Source organism: Ochlerotatus camptorhynchus, unplaced genomic scaffold (assembly GCF_037179485.1).
Source record: "Ochlerotatus camptorhynchus isolate MF236.1 unplaced genomic scaffold, CSIRO-AGI_Acam_v1.1 ptg000303l, whole genome shotgun sequence".
Lineage (NCBI taxonomy): Eukaryota > Metazoa > Arthropoda > Insecta > Diptera > Culicidae > Ochlerotatus > Ochlerotatus camptorhynchus.
In genome coordinates, this window is record NW_027040791.1 from 498058 (window position 1) to 516859 (window position 18802).

At 35.4% G+C, this 18802-nt stretch overlaps 1 protein-coding gene across 10 annotated transcripts in view; it reads right to left on the minus strand.

Annotated features, from left to right (window-relative positions):
- Positions 1–18802, minus strand: part of LOC135707064 (uncharacterized) — an 85157-nt gene that overhangs the window by 22096 nt on the left and 44259 nt on the right. For 4 of the 10 annotated variants that reach the window (XM_065228794.1, XM_065228795.1, XM_065228793.1 and 1 more), the window contains exons 2-3: positions 14453–14722; positions 2930–3054 (exon numbers count right to left, since the gene is read on the minus strand). In XM_065228794.1, coding sequence (XP_065084866.1) covers positions 2930–3054; positions 14453–14485 — 158 coding nt within the window. In that variant the 5' untranslated portion in view covers positions 14486–14722. Of the gene's footprint in view, positions 1–2929; positions 3055–12738; positions 12997–14452; positions 14723–14868; positions 14888–18802 lie in introns of those variants that run through there. The other 6 variants (XM_065228791.1, XM_065228790.1, XM_065228800.1 and 3 more) reach the window with 3 other exon arrangements.

Consider the following 18802-nt stretch of genomic DNA (forward strand, 5'->3'; position numbering starts at 1 on the left):
TTTGTTTACAACTTATTTTCGATACAGTCCTTAATAGTGGATGCTACTGGTTTCTACTGGATTCCATTAATTACTATAGGATCACTACTGCAAGTATATGTAGGTGCAAATGAGTTAAATCTTTAGGAAAATTAATAGTTTTCCGTGAATTTTAAGCTGATTTGAGGATGCAAATATGTGAATATACCTTAATTAAAGGGAGTTGAAAATAAATTGCAAATTCAGAAACACTATTGTTATTGGAACACTTGCGAAAATATGGCACAATATTCAGACGTTATCAGGGAGATTCAACATTTCACGGAAATACGTTAAAGAATTTCTCATTTCTTCAAAGTGCTGCGTGCTGTCAACAATGTCAATTGACGTAAGATATTGCTCCAGCACTGAATTTCGCTTTCGACACTGATATTCGTAACATGCATGATATCGGGGGTTATGGTTTTGACATAGGAATTCATATGAATATCACTAGTTGACAGATGAAAATCTAACAGTTTTCTCAATTAATAAAGTATTTAGTAAAACTAGTGCATTGTTCTGAGTTTTCTAAAGATCTGTTCTCGATCAGCTAGCGTAAATCAGAAATATCTGCTACAGAACTTTGAATATCAGTAGGTCTCATTACGATGTCAATGTAATTTGCGCACTGAAATTGAGGAGAGTGATATTGATATAGGAACTATGTGAGCTGATACTGACATCAGGTGGCTAGTGGAAATCAGCATTTTGTGAGAATTGATATTGATATTTTGCAGCACTGATTTCTCGCTTGGGCACAGAGACGGCGCCTGCTCCAATTTTTTGTGTAACTAATTAGCAAAATTGATTTAATTAGGTGTTTCGTACTGCTTCTGAAAGTATTCACCACCAGAGAGAACACCGCCTTCGATTGTATGGGCTGGTGGAAAACCAACTTTATAATGTATGAAGAAATACACTTTTAAGCAAATATATCGATAATGGAACACTTTCTTCGATAAATTATTTCTTCATAACATCGCTATTACTACAAGAAAGAAAATGTAGAAAAAATTTCATCAAAAGAATTAACATTTGAAAAGAAATCGCCGAGTTACTAAAAATATCCATACACAAAAACTGGTTTATCTACCACTACTGGTTGGTCACATCTGTTTCAGGTTTTCCCATACTAATTTCCATACAAATTTCAAACGTCATGCAGAAAGCCGGGTTACAACCAATCGTCCCCAAATTTTGCACAGTTGTTTGAGACCCCAAATGGAACCAAAAAAAAGAGTTGTTCTCACTTAATGAGGTCAATTTCTACATATAGTCACCCTACAAACATAGATCAGTCAATTCCACGTGTTAATTGAACGATAGTGGTTCTTAATTTTGACATCGTATAAAAATTTGCTCCGAAACATACCCTAAGAATGATCAATGCGTTCCAATGCACTTATAATATGTAATTTTGTTTAAAAAAAAATTCAATACTAAAGCATGCAACACTGCTAAAGGAAGTCCTGTTTTAATGCTGTATTACACAGTTGCATAATTAGCGATGTAATGATGTTCCAAATGCGAGAGTATTGCTCCAAACATGTAGTAAAGGGCCTAAGAGTCCAGTCAGTAACGTAACTCAAAATTCAAGGAAAGAAGCCAACGTAGAAAACACAGATTGCTTTTGGATCCCTTATACTTCTACCATGCCTGAAGTGGAGGGTTTGTTTCATGATTCGGTCAAATTTCTCGACATCCCTGGGTATAGAATATCATTCTGTTTGCCACACGATGTAAAGGCAAAAATAGTATACGGTTAGAAAGCTCTCAATTATCAACTGCGAAAGTGTGCTCGAAAAAATTTTAGTTGAGGGTAGCCGTAAAACTTCAGGTGATACATAGACGATGAAGAACAGTCCGACCAAGAAACATTCGAAAATAAGGATAACCATTACCATAAAATAAATTTATTTTACAGGGTGACTGGTGATTCGTGTTACACCCGAAAGGAGGTGCAGGAAAAAAATGTTTGGCAAGGAAGGTTGAAAAATCATTTCTTAACGAGTTATTGATCTATTTATTTTACACTCACGAATATTACCAAAGCCCACCAGAGAGTAAGCATTGCTTGGCATCTATGATTAATCTTTGTTTACTAACCAGTCTATTCGATTGGCGCCACAGGCTTACTTTCGGATGGATTTAATCATAGTACCCTAGCAATGCTTACTTCCTGGTGGACTTTGGTAATATTCACAAGTGCCCGAGCAAAAAGTGGTAGTGTTGTTCGGCAATGTAAAATAAATAGATCAATAAATCGGTAAGAAATGATTTTTCGACCTACCTTGCTATACAATTTTTTGCTGCAAATGTGGTCTACACAAATTACCAGTCACCCTGTATATATTTATCTCTCAATTTACGGATACATTTCTTATAATAATGCATTAACATGTTGATACACCAATTCTAAATTACGCATGGCAATCTAAAAATTTCTCGAAAATAGTTGAGCTTATCAATGATGCCATCTATCCTGATTTTTGCACTCGAAAAAAATTAGGGGCCCCTTGTCAAAAAATAGTTAATTATTGAAATTAATTTTTGAGTTAACAAACCTATTAGAGTATCTTACCGTATCAAAATAAACAAGGGGATACCATTTTTTTTCTTCGAGTGCAAAAATCAGGATAATTTTTAACGAACTTTCAACAGCTGTACGTTTGGTAAAACTTTGACCCTTATTTCAAAAGATGTTTCACTTAATTTAAATTTCAGAACACTCGATCGAGTCTTGGCATTCGGAGAAGTTTTCCTTGTTTTGAAGATTTTAAACTAACGAATTTTTACCGAACAGTTCAGCTGTTGACAGTTCGGTAAAAATTACCGACGTCGGTAATCATTTCTAAGTGTGTATCCTTGTAAACACAATTCGTAAACTAGCTGAATGATTGTAACTTACCCGCCATCCGGTGGAGGCGGCATATCATGGTATTCACACATTCCATCGTCATCTTCAGGTGACACCTCATCCTGTAGATCGGCCGTTAACCTGGATGCTTCCTCGCATGCTATATCACTATCAGTCTGCAAAAGAAACATACAATTTAACATAATTAGTTAAAATGGTCAGCAGTTATGATGATTGAATATTCTGTTTACAGCAGCTTCTTAAATGATGAAAAATATGTTCAGGGATTCACTACGAGTCAGCTCGATTGAGTGACAATGACTTGGGGCAATATGTTGACCGAATATATCAAATTACCGAAAACAACAGCCACAAGTCGGGTTCTGTTGCAGCCGACTCATGAATAACAAAACAGCTGAACCACCGGCAAGCAAATTGATATAATCAACATTAATAAATGTGTATGTCAACAAGTCATAGCGCCATAAAAGTGAGACAATTTCATATGATGCCAAACGCTTTATCTGACTAGCAGTGCAGTGTAGTTGCTACGCAGCTCCATAGAATATATTTCAGCATTGGACTTAGCTGCACGGCACTAAAAAATTAACCCATCATCGCGTAGGTGGTTTTCGACTTGATTGTTTACTATGATGTTAGTCATCGTCGTCATCGTGGGTTTTACTCTGAGCTGTAGATCAGGTCAGTTTTTTTCAAACAAAAATATTCAACATGTTAAAAACCAGCGGAACGTAAAAACAGCTTAGTTCGCTACTCGGCAAGGAGATTGCACAACTCAATTAGCTTTAATCAATATTGTAGATTTTTTAATTGATGAACATCATCCTTAATCAAGACCACCACCATCATTGAAAATACACCAACACAGAACAATCATCTCGAACGTTGCTATTTTAAAGTACAAGAGAGTAACTGTTCATATTCGTCACTTTGGCACCCGCGAACGTTCCGCCAAAGTGAACGGCAACGTCACCGATGCTGTTGCCACTGTGTCTATCGTCTGTATCCATACGCCATCTTTCGTGACCACCCTTGGCACGCGATCCCAATACCTGATACTCTGACACAGAGCACAGCTGAGTTATGGTTGTTTATGTAGAACGACTTGTAACACTGACCTATTTTTAGTTTCTCAATCCGGCGGGAACAGAATGAGGAACTCAATCGCTCTAAAGACACCTTCCAAAATATTACATCTATTTGCGATTTGTATTTATTCAACGTTTATTTTTGGAACCTTTGGATAAACAACACGAATGTTCGGTTATTGTAAAAAAATTAAAATTGTACATCTTGATAATGATGGTATACCATTGCCATGGGTAAATACACTGAATCAAAATAAAGACTTTTACTAAGATTATTTCATCTTCTTCTTTGACTATAACGCCCCAACTTACGCCTTTCCTAAGCTTAGTACTTTTTCTCGACTTGATAGTGCAGAGCCTGTACTATGTGTGCATTGGTTGATTGTGTAACAAGAACAACGGTTCATCATGATTTCAACGGGGTGAAACGCTCTTGTAAAACCTGGTTAAAAGTAAATTTGAACGCAGGTTTCAAGGCACCATTGCGTTCCTAGCGATCAGAATTAGAAACCTTTTGGTATCATTATGTTTATTGTACTTTGATGCGTAGCTGGTGAAAAGTTATAGACTATGGAACTTCTTTCCTTGGGGTCTCCCTTAGCTTAGTCGGTAAAGGTGCCGCTATAAAGCATGACCATGCTGGAGGTGGCTGGGTTCGATTTCCGGTACGGTCTAGGAATATTTCGGGTTGGAAAAATTCTTAACTTCCCTGGGCATAGAGTATGATTGTACTTGCCACACAATTATACTAATGCAAAAATTGTAGCATGCATCAAAAGCTCTCAATAAATAACTGTGGCAGTGCATCTTCTAGAACACTAAGTTGAGAGCACGCAATAAGCTAATATGCGATAAGCAATAAGCTTGAAAAGCGAAAAAAGAAGAAGAATGACCTTCTTTCTTTTTTTGCTTTATAATAGAGACTTTCAGCCCTTAGCTGGTTCGTCTCTTACTATGGAACTTGAAATAAGAAAATTTATTCTGCACAAGGAGAATCCCTAGTGGTCTGTTTCAGGATAACCAAAATGTTTTACAGATTCCTCTGTGTCATTTGAAAGCTGAATAAAAACCCTTCAATTTGAGGTGTAATTCATCTGTTAGTAGGCTGTCCCGAAAAAAAATCAATGTTTTGTAAGTCATAGTGCTCAACCCTAGAATGAAAGATATACATATTTTAAGCATGTTTGTAAAACAAAAAGACTTTCTAAAAATAGGCGTTTTTGAACAAAATTGTCTCATAATAGCGTTTTTTGAGAATTTTTTAGAGAACTTATTTTTTTCCAATATTTTATTATTTTTCAATGATTCCCTGAGAATTGTTTATGTGTGCAAGTTTTTGAAAAAAAGCATTTATGTCCATACAATTTCTTAAATATCGCGTTTATTTCGTTCGCGAATGAAAAACGCGTTTTAATAAGTTTGTGGTAAATTCAAGCTAAGTTTCCATGAAGAGATTAACGCATAAGGAAAAACCACTATCGGACAGTTGTAACTTGTAACATGACGGAAGAAGCAAACAAAGATAAGTTTAGTTCTTTTCGAGGGATCTATCATTTGATGTTCTGTTTATTGTCATGAGTGCGTGTGTGTGTGTGTGTGTGTGTGTGTGTGTGTGTGTGTGTGTGTGTGTGTGTGTGTGTGTGTGTGTGTGTGTGTCTCTGTGTGTGTGTGTGTGTGTGTGTGTGTGTGTGTGTGTGTGTGTGTGTGTGTGTGTGTGTGTGTGTGTGTGTGTGTGTGTGTGTGTGTGTGTGTGTCTGCACGTGTGAGATTATGCATTTGTGTACCTATTATAAATCGCTACAATCTGCATTAGTTTACCAAAACGATCCCTGCTGCAAATCATTCCCCACATCCAACATCCCAGTGATTTCTCGTGGAAGCGCAGAGGACTTCTCGGTTTCCTGCACAGCGAGTATCACGTCAACACATTCCTTCCCATTTGAACTGCATTCGGACATGGCCGGCACTGTTATTGCTAAATATTAGCTCTCCAGTTTTTTCACATTGAGGATGAATGTTACTCCCAAACATCATCTGTGGGTTCTCTGTGTACATGCAGCTGATCTGACAATAACAGAGTAGCAACCGCGGGCGGTCAATCATGCTCATGCTCATAAAACCTCTTAATATCGCAAAAAAAATGATTTTTTAAGAAAACTTGTCCAACAAATATATACAAGATTTTTTTGTAACCTAAGAAAACTATTCGAAAGCACTTTTCATGGGAAAAAATTTTCTACGAGGATCTCGATTTTAACTCGTTTTTTTTAACGTGAATTTCGGAATTTACGCGGTTTCTTTTACGTAGATTTCGTAAATAACATGGTTTCTTTTACGCGGATTTCAGATTTTACGTGGTTTTTTTTTCACGCGGATTCTGGAATTTACACGGATTCCGAAATTTCCACGGTTTTTTTACATGTTTTTTACGCGTAAAAGCGACTTCAGTGTATTAGTGAATGGTCAAAAACTGTACATATTTGCTAAATTTTCTTTATAGCTCAAGATCTCAGCAGTGAGTATACCATTTTTGGTTACTTAGCGTCAAATACAAGGCAATATTCTCAAGTTGACAAATCATTTCTTTGATCTTACATTGATCACCTGGTTTTGGTGTAGTGGCCGAAGCAGAAACGCGACACTAAGCTAATAATAAGCACTGAGCTAATTTATGAGTTTCTGTATACCGTGATGATGATGAAGAAGTTTCTGACAGGATTCGCCAGTACCGTCCATAAGGCGGCGTTATGGGCTGAAGTAGTGAGATATAGACCACTCCACGCAAAAACTAACCTCGCATTTGCTTTTCTTCAATTTCCTTGAGAATAAAAGAAATAGCAACGAATAGAAGACAAAGCGAACCCGGTATAAATGTCAAAGTTTGTGGGCAATATAAATATTGTGTGAAAAAAGTTTAAAAATTATAAAATAGTGAATAATTATGCGAAGTTTCATGGAATTCTTACAGGTAAAATCGAAAATTCTTTTATTTTTCGCTATTTTGCGTGGATTTGCTCATTTGAGATCGCATAATTAAAAAAAAAAAACGGACGCAAAAAAATCTCATGCAAACAGAATTTAAACCGTAGAAAAAAAGGTTCTTCTACAAAATTATTAACTGTAAGTTGTTGTTAGCTGGTGTCTCTAAAGAAACAGTTTTTTGCTCTACTTTTTTATTTCAAATTTCTTAGCCGTAATTTTTGCTGTGCATCTTTTGCCGTTCAAGAATTATTGAAGATTTGCTTATAACAACATGCTCTTTTCAAAGGTTAATATCTGGTTAGAAAATTTAAAGATATGATATTTTTTAACTTCTATAGAATCAATTGTACTTTGTTTATTGTTCAAAATAATACTGGGTACAACTTATTTATAAAAAGAGATACAAGCATTATTTTATAACAAAAAGCTTCAAAAGTCTCTCGAAGATAACTGTCATGAGAAATTTGAATTAAAAAAGTTACACACTAAAAATGGTTTTTTATAGAGGGTGACTCCGATTAAGTTTTTGTGCTAAAAAAATATCTTCTTTTGGTACTTGTCAACACTAGGGTGGCCCAAGGGGCAAGATAACTTTAATATATTTGAAAATATCATCAAATATTTGTAAATATTAACGAACATATTTAAGTATTTTCAAACACCAAGACATGTAAAAGATAGAGTTTTTTTGCGCTGAACAATAGTTGTTCTACTGATACTTTTGTTTAATGAATGTCTAATGTCTAAAGTTTAATAAAAATAAAAATATCAAAAACTTGATCTATTCAGCCTGGGGTGGTCCTCAAATTATTTAAAAACAAACTTTCTTATCTTTGAAAAAAAGAGACCTACGTTTCTCAGGAAAATTGAAGTTAACCCTAACAAACAAATACCATAAACAAACGGTAACCCGGATGGTAGCAATATCCCACGTATAGTTCGGATGACACGTCATTACCCAAGTAACATTTTTAGATTTATTGTAGTCGATTACCGGCTTTTGAGATAAATTTTATAAAACTGTTGATATAACTAAGAGATCCACCACAACCTCCTGATAACCACCATAAGATTGTCTTCCAGCTTCCAGCCACTCTTGATAAGGTTTTTAAAGCATGCTTGAGAATAACAATAAAGCTGTTTTAAAACACTACGGAAACATACTCTACAAGAGGTTCTCATAACCTTTTTAAGAGTAATATTAAATTCTTGCAGTTTCATTATGCGTTGCTGAAAATCAGCTATAAATCCAATTTGATTTTTTATTGCTTGACAGCAACTGCCATAAATTAGATTTTTAATGTTCTGGTCTACTATAACAGCAGTGAGCCACATTGTTTTTTTTTTTATTATTTTAAAATCTATAGCCGCGACAAAAAGTTCTAGCGCTAATGATAGATCTAAAATAACTAATTTTTAGTTCTAATGCATATGCGCATTAAATTATATCGTGCATGAACCTAAAATCAAAACGCCACCAAAATAGTGCATATTTTCATAAAAAAAAGTGAAATGAAACAAAATTGGACTCGATTGTCCCTGAAAATCGATCTTACTACATTGAATAATTTGGAAGCACACCAACATTAGTACACGCAAACCAAAAATGTATTACAATGAATGTTAGTTCCATTTCCTATCATCCTCTGTTCATGAACATCGCAGCGAATGGTAGAAGTTGACCTTGCAGGCGATGTAATGGTTTTTTGTCTTTTTTATTTCGTGTTCTATCTACGCTTTCGACTATACCAGTAAGCTTTTTATTTGTAACATTGTAGAACGACGCACACACTTGCCTCGAATCTCTCCAGCAGAAAAAGCATACAAAGTTGAGTATGAGAGGAAATGAGCGCTTCATGTTTGCTTTTAGGCTATCCACATTCAGAAGCATGGAGAGAGCAGTGGAGAAAGCTCATGTCTGTAATCGCAACGTTCGTGGTTCAAGTCCAGTCGTCAATCTGTTTCCTATTTTTTTCGACATAACTAATTTACCTCACTAATACACTCTACATTTTTCGGTCTCCAATTTTCTTGCATTGAACCGCAGCTAGGTATATCGCATCCTCGGTTCATGCGGTCTCCACTAACATCCTCTGATGATGAATCCCACATAATTGTTAGCGAATCTTACATCCCCCGGTTGGGTGTATCAGTGAGTGAGTATTTATCTATTATTTTACAGAAAATCCGAGATTTTTTTTAATGGCTCAAAAATTACATAACGCCTATATGGTTAAAATTGAGTTGTTGGTAGTAGTTACGGAAAGGAATGATGTTTTCAACAATAAATCTAGTTTCTCTTTATCATGCCAGCAATGAATCTACTAGGTCGAGATATTACCGGTTCAAATCCACTATAAAACTAATATTTTTCAATAATGTTCTCAGATGGCATTTTCTGGAATAAATGCTGTTCATTAAACAATGTGGAGTGTGCAACAATTGGATGGAATTGACAAATTACCCTAAAAGGCTATTAATTATGTCATGCGAATTGAGGAAAAATTAAACCGTCTACCCCCTTCGTTTCGATTTTCCTATACATACTTGTCAAAGAATCTTACACTCTCTTTCCTCTTTGAGCGTGAGATAATATATGCATCACCCGGGGCGACCCCGGCGTACTGGTTAACATCCTTACCTCTCACGCCAAAGTCACGAGTTCAAATCTCACCCCCGGACAAGTCACGAATGACCCAAGAGTGTTAAAGTGACTATAATAAAAAAACAAAAACAAAATATGCATCACCCCCAATTAATTAACTGTGGCCTATCTTACCTTTCTCATACATGTTATGTAGAAAAAAGTGTAGGAATTAAATTTAATGTTTAGTCTTATCTCCGAGTCCAAATGTCCGTTTGAGATAAATTCAATATAGGATTCAATGAGAATGTTTTAGTTCACAACTCCTTACAGACTTCATGTGGTGTAGAGGAGAGCTTAATTCTCGCATAGATACTTTAAAAAATATCACACAATTTGAGCAGAAAACGGATATCCGAACAAGTGGTAAAGGCTTCGTGAAACACTAAATTTGAACATTTACCAACTTGTAGAGATACATCGTATACAAACATAAAAAAGAACCATCAGCAAAATTCGAATGGTGCTACCTACAATTTATCTTACTTGAAAAGCTATTGTCATGAACCTTGCCAAAAGCCTACATTATTAGTACTGTGTTATCATCCTATCAACCCAGGCCAAAGCAATAAAGCGGAATATGTATACTATTTTGCTTCCACATTAAAGCTGAACACAAATATCTGGTGTCAACATAATATACAACACCGTCAATGGGCATCGATCAAAGCTACGATAGGTACGTCAAGATGTCGATGAATGATAATTTAATAAGTTAGCAATAAGGCATCCACGCAATCTGTCCTCGAGTACGCAGGGAAGAGGAGAGCTATATTTGTGCCGTGATTGTTGCTTAGTTCGTTCAACGATCAATAATGCTGTTATCATATAATCTGATGACAACAATTGAAGCCCATTGTCTTATCAATGACTTACTCAGACCACATGTATTCACGGAAAGCTATGCCCATCCTTCTCTAAAGCAGATCTTGAAGCAGGTTAACCCGAACGGTTAGGAGTACAAGGGTTTATTTTTCGATTGGATTCCACGCAAAGCTGCAATCGATGATTGTCTGAGTACTTCAAAACTGATAAGATATACCTGATCTACTCGGTCTGGTTGACAACACGGTATGTTCAAATTCACATGTGGTTGTATTGGTATTGATGGGAGAAACAACCCCGAAAATCTCCTCCTATTTTTCAATGAAGATAATGAGGATAAGTGCGATTTTCTTTTCCGGTTGGTTTATTCAAAAGGTAGCTATCAGATATTGCCAATATGAAGTAAAAAACAGAACGGGAATCCCCCAAAGGTGTCGGTTGACACTAATTACATTAAAAAAGCACGATTGATTGGAGGAAGGCCAAAAAATAGCTCTTCGGCGAATTCATGTCGAACGCCGTTTAATATTTTTTTAAATCATATTAGAAAAAAAAGATTATCATAAAGATTATCATAAAATTTACGTTGCATTAAGAGCATATTTGACCTTTAATATTAACTTATATTAATATATATTTTGATATTTTTGTCACTATTGAAAATTTAGTCGTTTGCTGAATTTATGTCTGGGCCCAAATTAGGGGCATTTAGGCCGACATAACATCCATTCCCACTATATTTTTTTTTATTCAAATGACAATGGGAGATTTTTAAATTTCCCTAACATTCATGATTTAAATTAACCAAATGAAACGTAACATTGAACATGTGGTTTCTATGACAATAGCCAACATCAACACATAGGTCACGACCAGGGTTGTTAAGGGGAAGTTTATCACCCCTAAAATAATTTGTTTTCGGCGTGTTTTCATTTTTATAAAAATATTGGGAAAAAAATCAAATATCCAAGAAAATCAGTTTTTTCTTAGATCTCTTTATGGAAAAAAGGACTCAACAAAACAGAAAGGTCGTTGTTCTGTGGTTTTTTTAGTCCAACTTTATTTTCATGATGACTAACAAAAAAAAAATTTGCCCGTGAATTTTCTTTAGAATGCTATTTTTGTTTACATTTTTGATATCTTCCAATATTTTTAGAAAAATGGAAACGTAACGTTTCCGGGGCAGTGAAATTTCCCTTAATGACGTTTAAGTCTTAAAATACCCAACGTTTTCAACTCGTCGGTGCTGTCACAAGCTTGTTTAATATGACCTTAAATAAAGTTGATATTGTTGACTGCAAATTTTTATCCATCAATTTGACATATTTCTACATTTAAACATCTCAATTTAAAGATTCTTGAATTCCCTAATAAACGGTACCATACACGGACGGTATGATAATTAGTAGGAGTGGAATGGTATTCTAACCCAGGTCCCCGAATAGGTGGTTAGATACTTATCACGAATATTTTTAATGCGAGTTGCTAGTAAACTAACCGTAACAGGGATAAGCTTAAGAGCCACGTACAATCTGTCCCGTTGTGGCAAATCTGACAACAATAGATTTAGCTGCCACTTTTCCGGAACGGTTCAGATCAGGATGCATTTTGCTCTGATCTTTATTGACCATTGCCATGTAGCAACAACATATTCAATTTTGACAGCATTTGGGTTACTTAATTAAGGTAAGAGCGATATTAGTGAAAATCCCCCACATTAATGCACCAAAATGTTCATACAATTTGTATATTTCTTTAACGACCCCTAAACCCTCATAAACCTGAACCATGTTTTGCTCAGCCTTATATTTTAGAGTTTTAAAATCTAACTAGGGGCGACTGCCATATCGTCAAGTCAAAACCGGCCATTAATGGAAATTATTACGATAACCAATCTCTGAATGTTTAGTTCTTTTTGACATAACACGAGCTAGCGCTATTGGTTTAATGTTCATATAGGAGATTTGGATGAAATTTTCATATACAAAATGCTCATATACATTCAAAAGCGAATATCTCAATCAAACTAGCTGGATTCATGATTGAACTACAAGTTTTGAAAATCTGAATCAAATCGAGAATAAGGAAACTTTTTTATGATCGATACAATATAGGAGTGTCATTTTTCATGTATTTTATCCAAATTCCCCATACAAAATTCAAACTAAAAGCGCCAGCTTTTTTTATTATTATTGGCAATTCTGTAGAAAGGGTTGTAAAACCATTCCATTGAATCCCTTGTGAGCGCCAACTGCATTCGTTTTGCACTTTGAACGCATGTTAAAATATATTGCTCTTACCGTTCTATTCTTATCTGTCATTTTAACGATCTAGTATTTTCCAAAAACACTTAATTCACACCATAAACCAACTAAACACGATTCATAGTATTGAAAACATTTAACTAGCACATATTCCAGTAGTGTTTCCTCACAGATGTTTTTTTCCACTCACTGCACAAACTAGTGGCAACTGTCCGCACGAGCCACGGCCAATCAACTGATGGGCTCCATCTCGAAAGAATCTTTGAGAAATATTATTCAACTGCCAATTAAATTACTCGGGAGTATTGGGAGAATCAAATGCTCATTCCCGTCTGTATGCTGCGGCCGTCTTTAACATGTGTTAAAGATCCAGAATAAAACACATACTCGCGCCTAGCATCTTGGTATTGTGAGGGAAATAATCAGCAAAATACACTAAATATGTGCGAATGCAATACATTCCAATACGGTATATCAGTTGCCGATGATAACGCAAAGGGTGTTGTTCTGCCCTGAATCAATGAGGCATATGAGTATTGGAGAAGATTACGTTTATCATTATTATTTCACTCTGGTGCAAACAATCTTAAGCACACTCTTAATCATCAATCAAAACAACCCATAGAAAAGTAAACGGAAGGGTTAAGGGTATATCGTCAGTTTAATAGTCAGCTACATTTTCATAGAGACTATCGAAAACCATTATGTTCTAACCTGAATTAGTAAATATGTGTATTTTTTCAAATTTCGGAAATGCCGGAGATTTCTAAAAAAATTAAAAATGTGTTCGAATTTACTTAGTACCCTAAAAAAAGCTGTTTACGTTTCTCATTTATCATGTTTTATTTTCAACGTTTAAAATATTTTGATTCAGCGGCTTTTTAAACAACTTTTAAAAATTATTTTGTTTACTGAAATCTGAACTTCACAGTCATATTTATTGTTTTACTTAGTATAAGTGAGATTCTGGGAGTGCACACTGGTGACAAACACATAAAAATGTCTCAAAATTCAACAACTGCCGTTCTCGCTGTAGAAACTTGTTCAAATTATTCCTGCAAGTTGAGAATCGGGCAGTTTTGTTCAAAAATCCCTTATTTTGAAAAAAAAATAGCTCTCAATTTTCTTAATTGTTATTCTTAGTACGGGTCTTTTCAATGAATTTCTGAGAATTATTCCCAAGAATAACTTTATTTGATAAAATTCTTTCATTGGAAACAAGACTATTCTTTTTTATTTTTCGAAAATACAGAAATTGGGGCAAAATAGGTCAAAATGGCAGCTTGCACATATCTGCGCTAGTTGAAACCATTTTTATTCGATTCTTGAGATGTTTTTCTATTGAAAATCAAATAAGAATTATTTCTATCATCACAATTAAAAGATTTGAGATTTCAACCAAATTTTAGGTTTCAATGCGAACATCGTCTAAAACCCCAACTTGCACTATTCTGCGCAAAATGAAACCAGTTCCGCTCGATTCATAATATTTTTTTTTTCTTCAAGAAGAAACAATTTACTGATATTCCTCCAGTGAGAACTGGAGTTGTTGAATTTAGAGACATATTTTATCCCAAGTGTGCATAATCGAAAATGTCAATGTTCCATTCTGTATGTCTTCATCTGGGTGGAGTTGGGGTTTTTTATTTCCAAATTGACTATGGATGTAACACCGATAGAGATGATTATTGTCATACAATAGATTGTTGCATATTGTCATACAATTGAATAGTTTACACATTGTCCTTACCCTTGTAACTTTCCGTCCTTTCTTGTTCGACATTCTGTACGACTTTATATCCAACTATCTTACACTTAACACTAGTTTGGCACTATGGTGTTACGATGCACTTATAACAAAGAAAAATACTATTTCTTGATCTCACTTTTAATGATAACACTTTTAATGTTTTCTATAGGCACTCATGGTTGCTTCTCGGGATGCAATGTAAAACACAGTTCTCAGCAGACTGATGCTGCTTCCAACGCCTAGTGCTTCAGAACTGTTTCTCGGACAACACTGGAATGAACAGATCGACACAATGTAGAATGAAAAGAAGCAGATTCTTGTTGATGTATTCGACGTTGTCGTTTCAGTAACTATATCACCAGAACATTTCGCATAACATGCACCGTGAGCTAGCACATACATAGGAGCATATCTACCATGTTCTATTTAATCACCGTCTGGCACTTTGAAGATCGGCGGCGCTGGCTATGGAATGAACTTCGTCATTTTATACGGAGTGGGGACCCGTCATATGATTCACATTTCAGACGTAATCATGTGTCTAGCAACAGCCTCTTTGTTGTGATAATAAACTCAATCAATACTGCATACTTATTTCAGCAGATATCGTGCTAATACGATTCGATGGCTAAACCAAGCTATTTTATAATCACTACCAATGACCAACTGCGTTGCGTAACACCTTATCCCTAACGAAGAGAAGAATTGAAATGGAACATGCGCATACTGCAAAAAAACTCTCATTGAAGCGAGCTGGACAACAACTGATGATGGAAAAATCCGCACTTTACTTATCTTATCACGTAGTAGACTCATCTCTCTAGTGCTTCCTCAAGAATTAACACAGTATTCTAGGTAAAGTTGGCAGCACGGTCATAATCAGTATAGTCCAAGATGGTAACATTGCGCTACGTGAACTATGATGCGATGTAAGTACAAGTGAGGGAACGTTAAACTCGCAGTTGAGTTATGAAAGAGCTTTCTTAATTACAGTCTGACTGTTTGATGAATGATTATCGTGTTGGTTATTGTATTCAAGGCTGAAGAGTCTGATGGTGCAGAGGTCGGCCACAAATGTAGATAAGTTCATGATGTAATATGTGCTAGTGTATTATGATACATATTGGTTCTGAATCGGTACTGCTACTGCCACATTTTCTAGAAAACCCACGTGAATTCTTTCAGTTAAAAGGCCGCAGCATACCTAAAAAACATTGACAACTGCATTAAAGCTTAATCAGGCAAAAATATGCTTCTTCACATAATAATTGGCTTCTTCCACTTTAGTTCAGTTCAAATTGTTTGTTGGGTATTGCGCATCCCGAATTCATTGACGTTCATGTAATAAATTTATCACACGTGAGCACAGCCATTTATTATAGCAGACAAACACGGTTATAATTTGGGCAAACACTCACCGCGGCGTTTCCTTAAACGATTCTAGATTTTGATAAATTCAGTCCTCTATATCCGTAGCACGCGCGAGAGGCTTAAACCTTTGTAGACTACACACAATTACAATAAATTGAACATTTTGCCAATCCATCTCAAATAACTAAAAAGTTGATGTTTAGGGCTTCCTAGCCTTAGGGTTCACCATAACTTTACTCGCATCAAAATATTGACTAAAATATATGGAAGAACTTTCGCAAAGACACTATTTACCTCAAACTAATGGTAATGTGTGCCCTTTGCAGAGAGAGAGAGAGAGGCAATCACGCTTACAACTACACCTCCGGCACCGCTAGGATGTTAGATTAACAGCTAACGGATTCTGTTGAAATGACGTGATGAGCACCACTTGTTCAATTTATTTTTGTTTTGTTCTTTACAATTTACAAAAATCTGCATATAATTATCAGTTTCCTAGAACATACATAAGGTTACGTCCGTGTTAGAGCTTACTTTCGGCTCGTTTGTCTATACTCTATAGTCATGGCAAGCTAGTCCGTGATTGGTTGATTTGGGCCATAAAATTTTATCACATTTCAATAGTATACTACTGATTTACAATAAAAATTGCAATACCAAACAAATCTTTCATCAAATCTGAATCAAATGGTGTAATAAGAATTGAAATCCATTTATAAATAACCAAGTTAAAAGTTAGCAAAAATGGCAAGGTTTTAGCACAACTTTCATGATGCGGCTTTTTTACGATCAATCCGAATTATCCGTAGAACAAAGATATCCCCACAATAATAATACCTTTGTTGGTGAATACGCATTGATTCTAGTGATTCTGAACAATATCGGAAAAAGCAAATCAAAAGGTTCTAGGCAGTGCTGAGATTTGTCATTGTTAATGACAGGCTTTTGGGCGATATTGACAAATCCTCAGAAAAACCTTTGTCAAAATCTCATTCATTTTTTGTCAATTACAAAGATTCACCTGGCAACAAAACGTTTAGTTTTGTGCATTCTGTGTCACATTATTGTTATCCAAGCAGGTCAGGCCGTAGATGCTTGTTTACTTTAACAGATCTATGTATGTAATTGTTTCGCTCCAGTAATTTAATTTCGTTACAAATTAAGCTAATATAAAAATCTCCACATGTTCGTCACTGACAATTGACAGGGTTTGCCTTGACGATGACTGTTAGCTGAGTGACCAAAGCAACATTTTGAATATCGCCGTGTATTGTCGAGATTATGCAGCACTGGTTCTAGGACAACTCTTATGATTTGACCACTTTCCTGTCCTTCCGGATACTCCATTAGGCCAATAGAGGTTCCTTGTGGTCATACATGGTGTACTTTTGCTGTATATACTTATGAAGTATTATATATTTTCTGTAATGTACTTGTAGTTGTATGAAAGATAATAATAATTTGGTTGACAAGGGCTTACCCTATTTTACAGGAAACACGGGATGTTTCCGGCCCTATATGGTGGCAGGAAAAAGTCTCCGGACAATCGATTCAACAGACTTTTTCCAGCAAGAAAAGGTATAGCATCCCGAGCAGGAATGAATATCTCGAAACCAAAAATTGGTATGGATTAGCCTGACATAAAATACAAAAAATCGCACAATACCATTCCAATGCTAAATTATACAAGTACAATACCAATACAATACCCTACATGTATTTTTTAGTTTTCAAATATATTTATTAGTTATTAACAATTTGCACGCAATTTGTTGGTATTATTCTTAGGTATTTTACCTCTTATGTTAAGGCTGATCAACACCAAATTTTGGTATCAGATCAGATCTTTGGATATTTTTTTGCAGTGAGGTGGCACCATACCAAAAACGTTTTTTATCTGTTTTCCGTCGATCTTGTTTTCCGTATTGAGTACCAATGCTACCGACGCCAGGAATGCAGCTCCTACATCTGGACTCTACCTCTCGACCCATCAACTCATGGCCTGAAGACCAACGGCTTTTACTTCCCTCGTGATCAGAGATTTTATGCCTCAGAAAATCCCGACGGCACCGACTGGGATAGTACCCATGCCCTTTGAAGTGAACAATTTTCTGTTAACAATTCCAGAAACTCTCTTCGAAATCCTTATTTTATAGCGAATCAAAGTTAAAGAGGCAATTATGTTTCCTTATCTTACAAAAACATATATTTATTTATTTATTTGAATCAAATATTTCCGGATTATTCGATAATAATGAGGTAACAATAGAAATCACCAAAATAATCCAATATTTTGAGCAAAATGCTATTGGTGTAATTTGAACAAAAGGAAAACATCCTATGAAATGAACATATATTCATTACTTTAACTATTTGTCTTATATTACTTCTGCGTGAAGTCAACGATTTACATAGTTGAAGATGCTAATTTCAAATAACAAAAACTTTTTTTGACTTTAAATGATCTTTATTTCTTGTGTTTGTGTGGTTTACATGTATGAAAATTTTCAAGTGACACAGATGCGTCTTTTCAACTATAGTACATTTGAGATTTTAATTATTATTTACATTTCCTAGTCCTATCAGGCCTACCTTGGTGGGATTGGTTTGATAATTTCAAATAACAGACTAAAGTGGTAATTTTATACGATAAATGAGGAGATGAAAAACAGTCCGCATCGTGCTCTCTTGCCGTGCGGAACTATTTGCTTTTTGCTGAAGGAAGTGTTACTACTACCTAAAGCTACAACAAATTTAAATAGCACATTTCAGTGCTCAACCTGTAAAATTTCTACCTTGTTCAACTTTATTCCTCTTCGATCCTTGTTTGGACCCTACCCGAGGTAATCCTTCTTGGATATCGATTTGGAAAATTCCTCTTCGATCCTTCAGATTCTTATAGTAATCTGCTTGGAAGTCGATTTGGATAATGAGAATGATCCATCATCCAAGAAAAATTCTAGTAAACTTTCCCGGCTT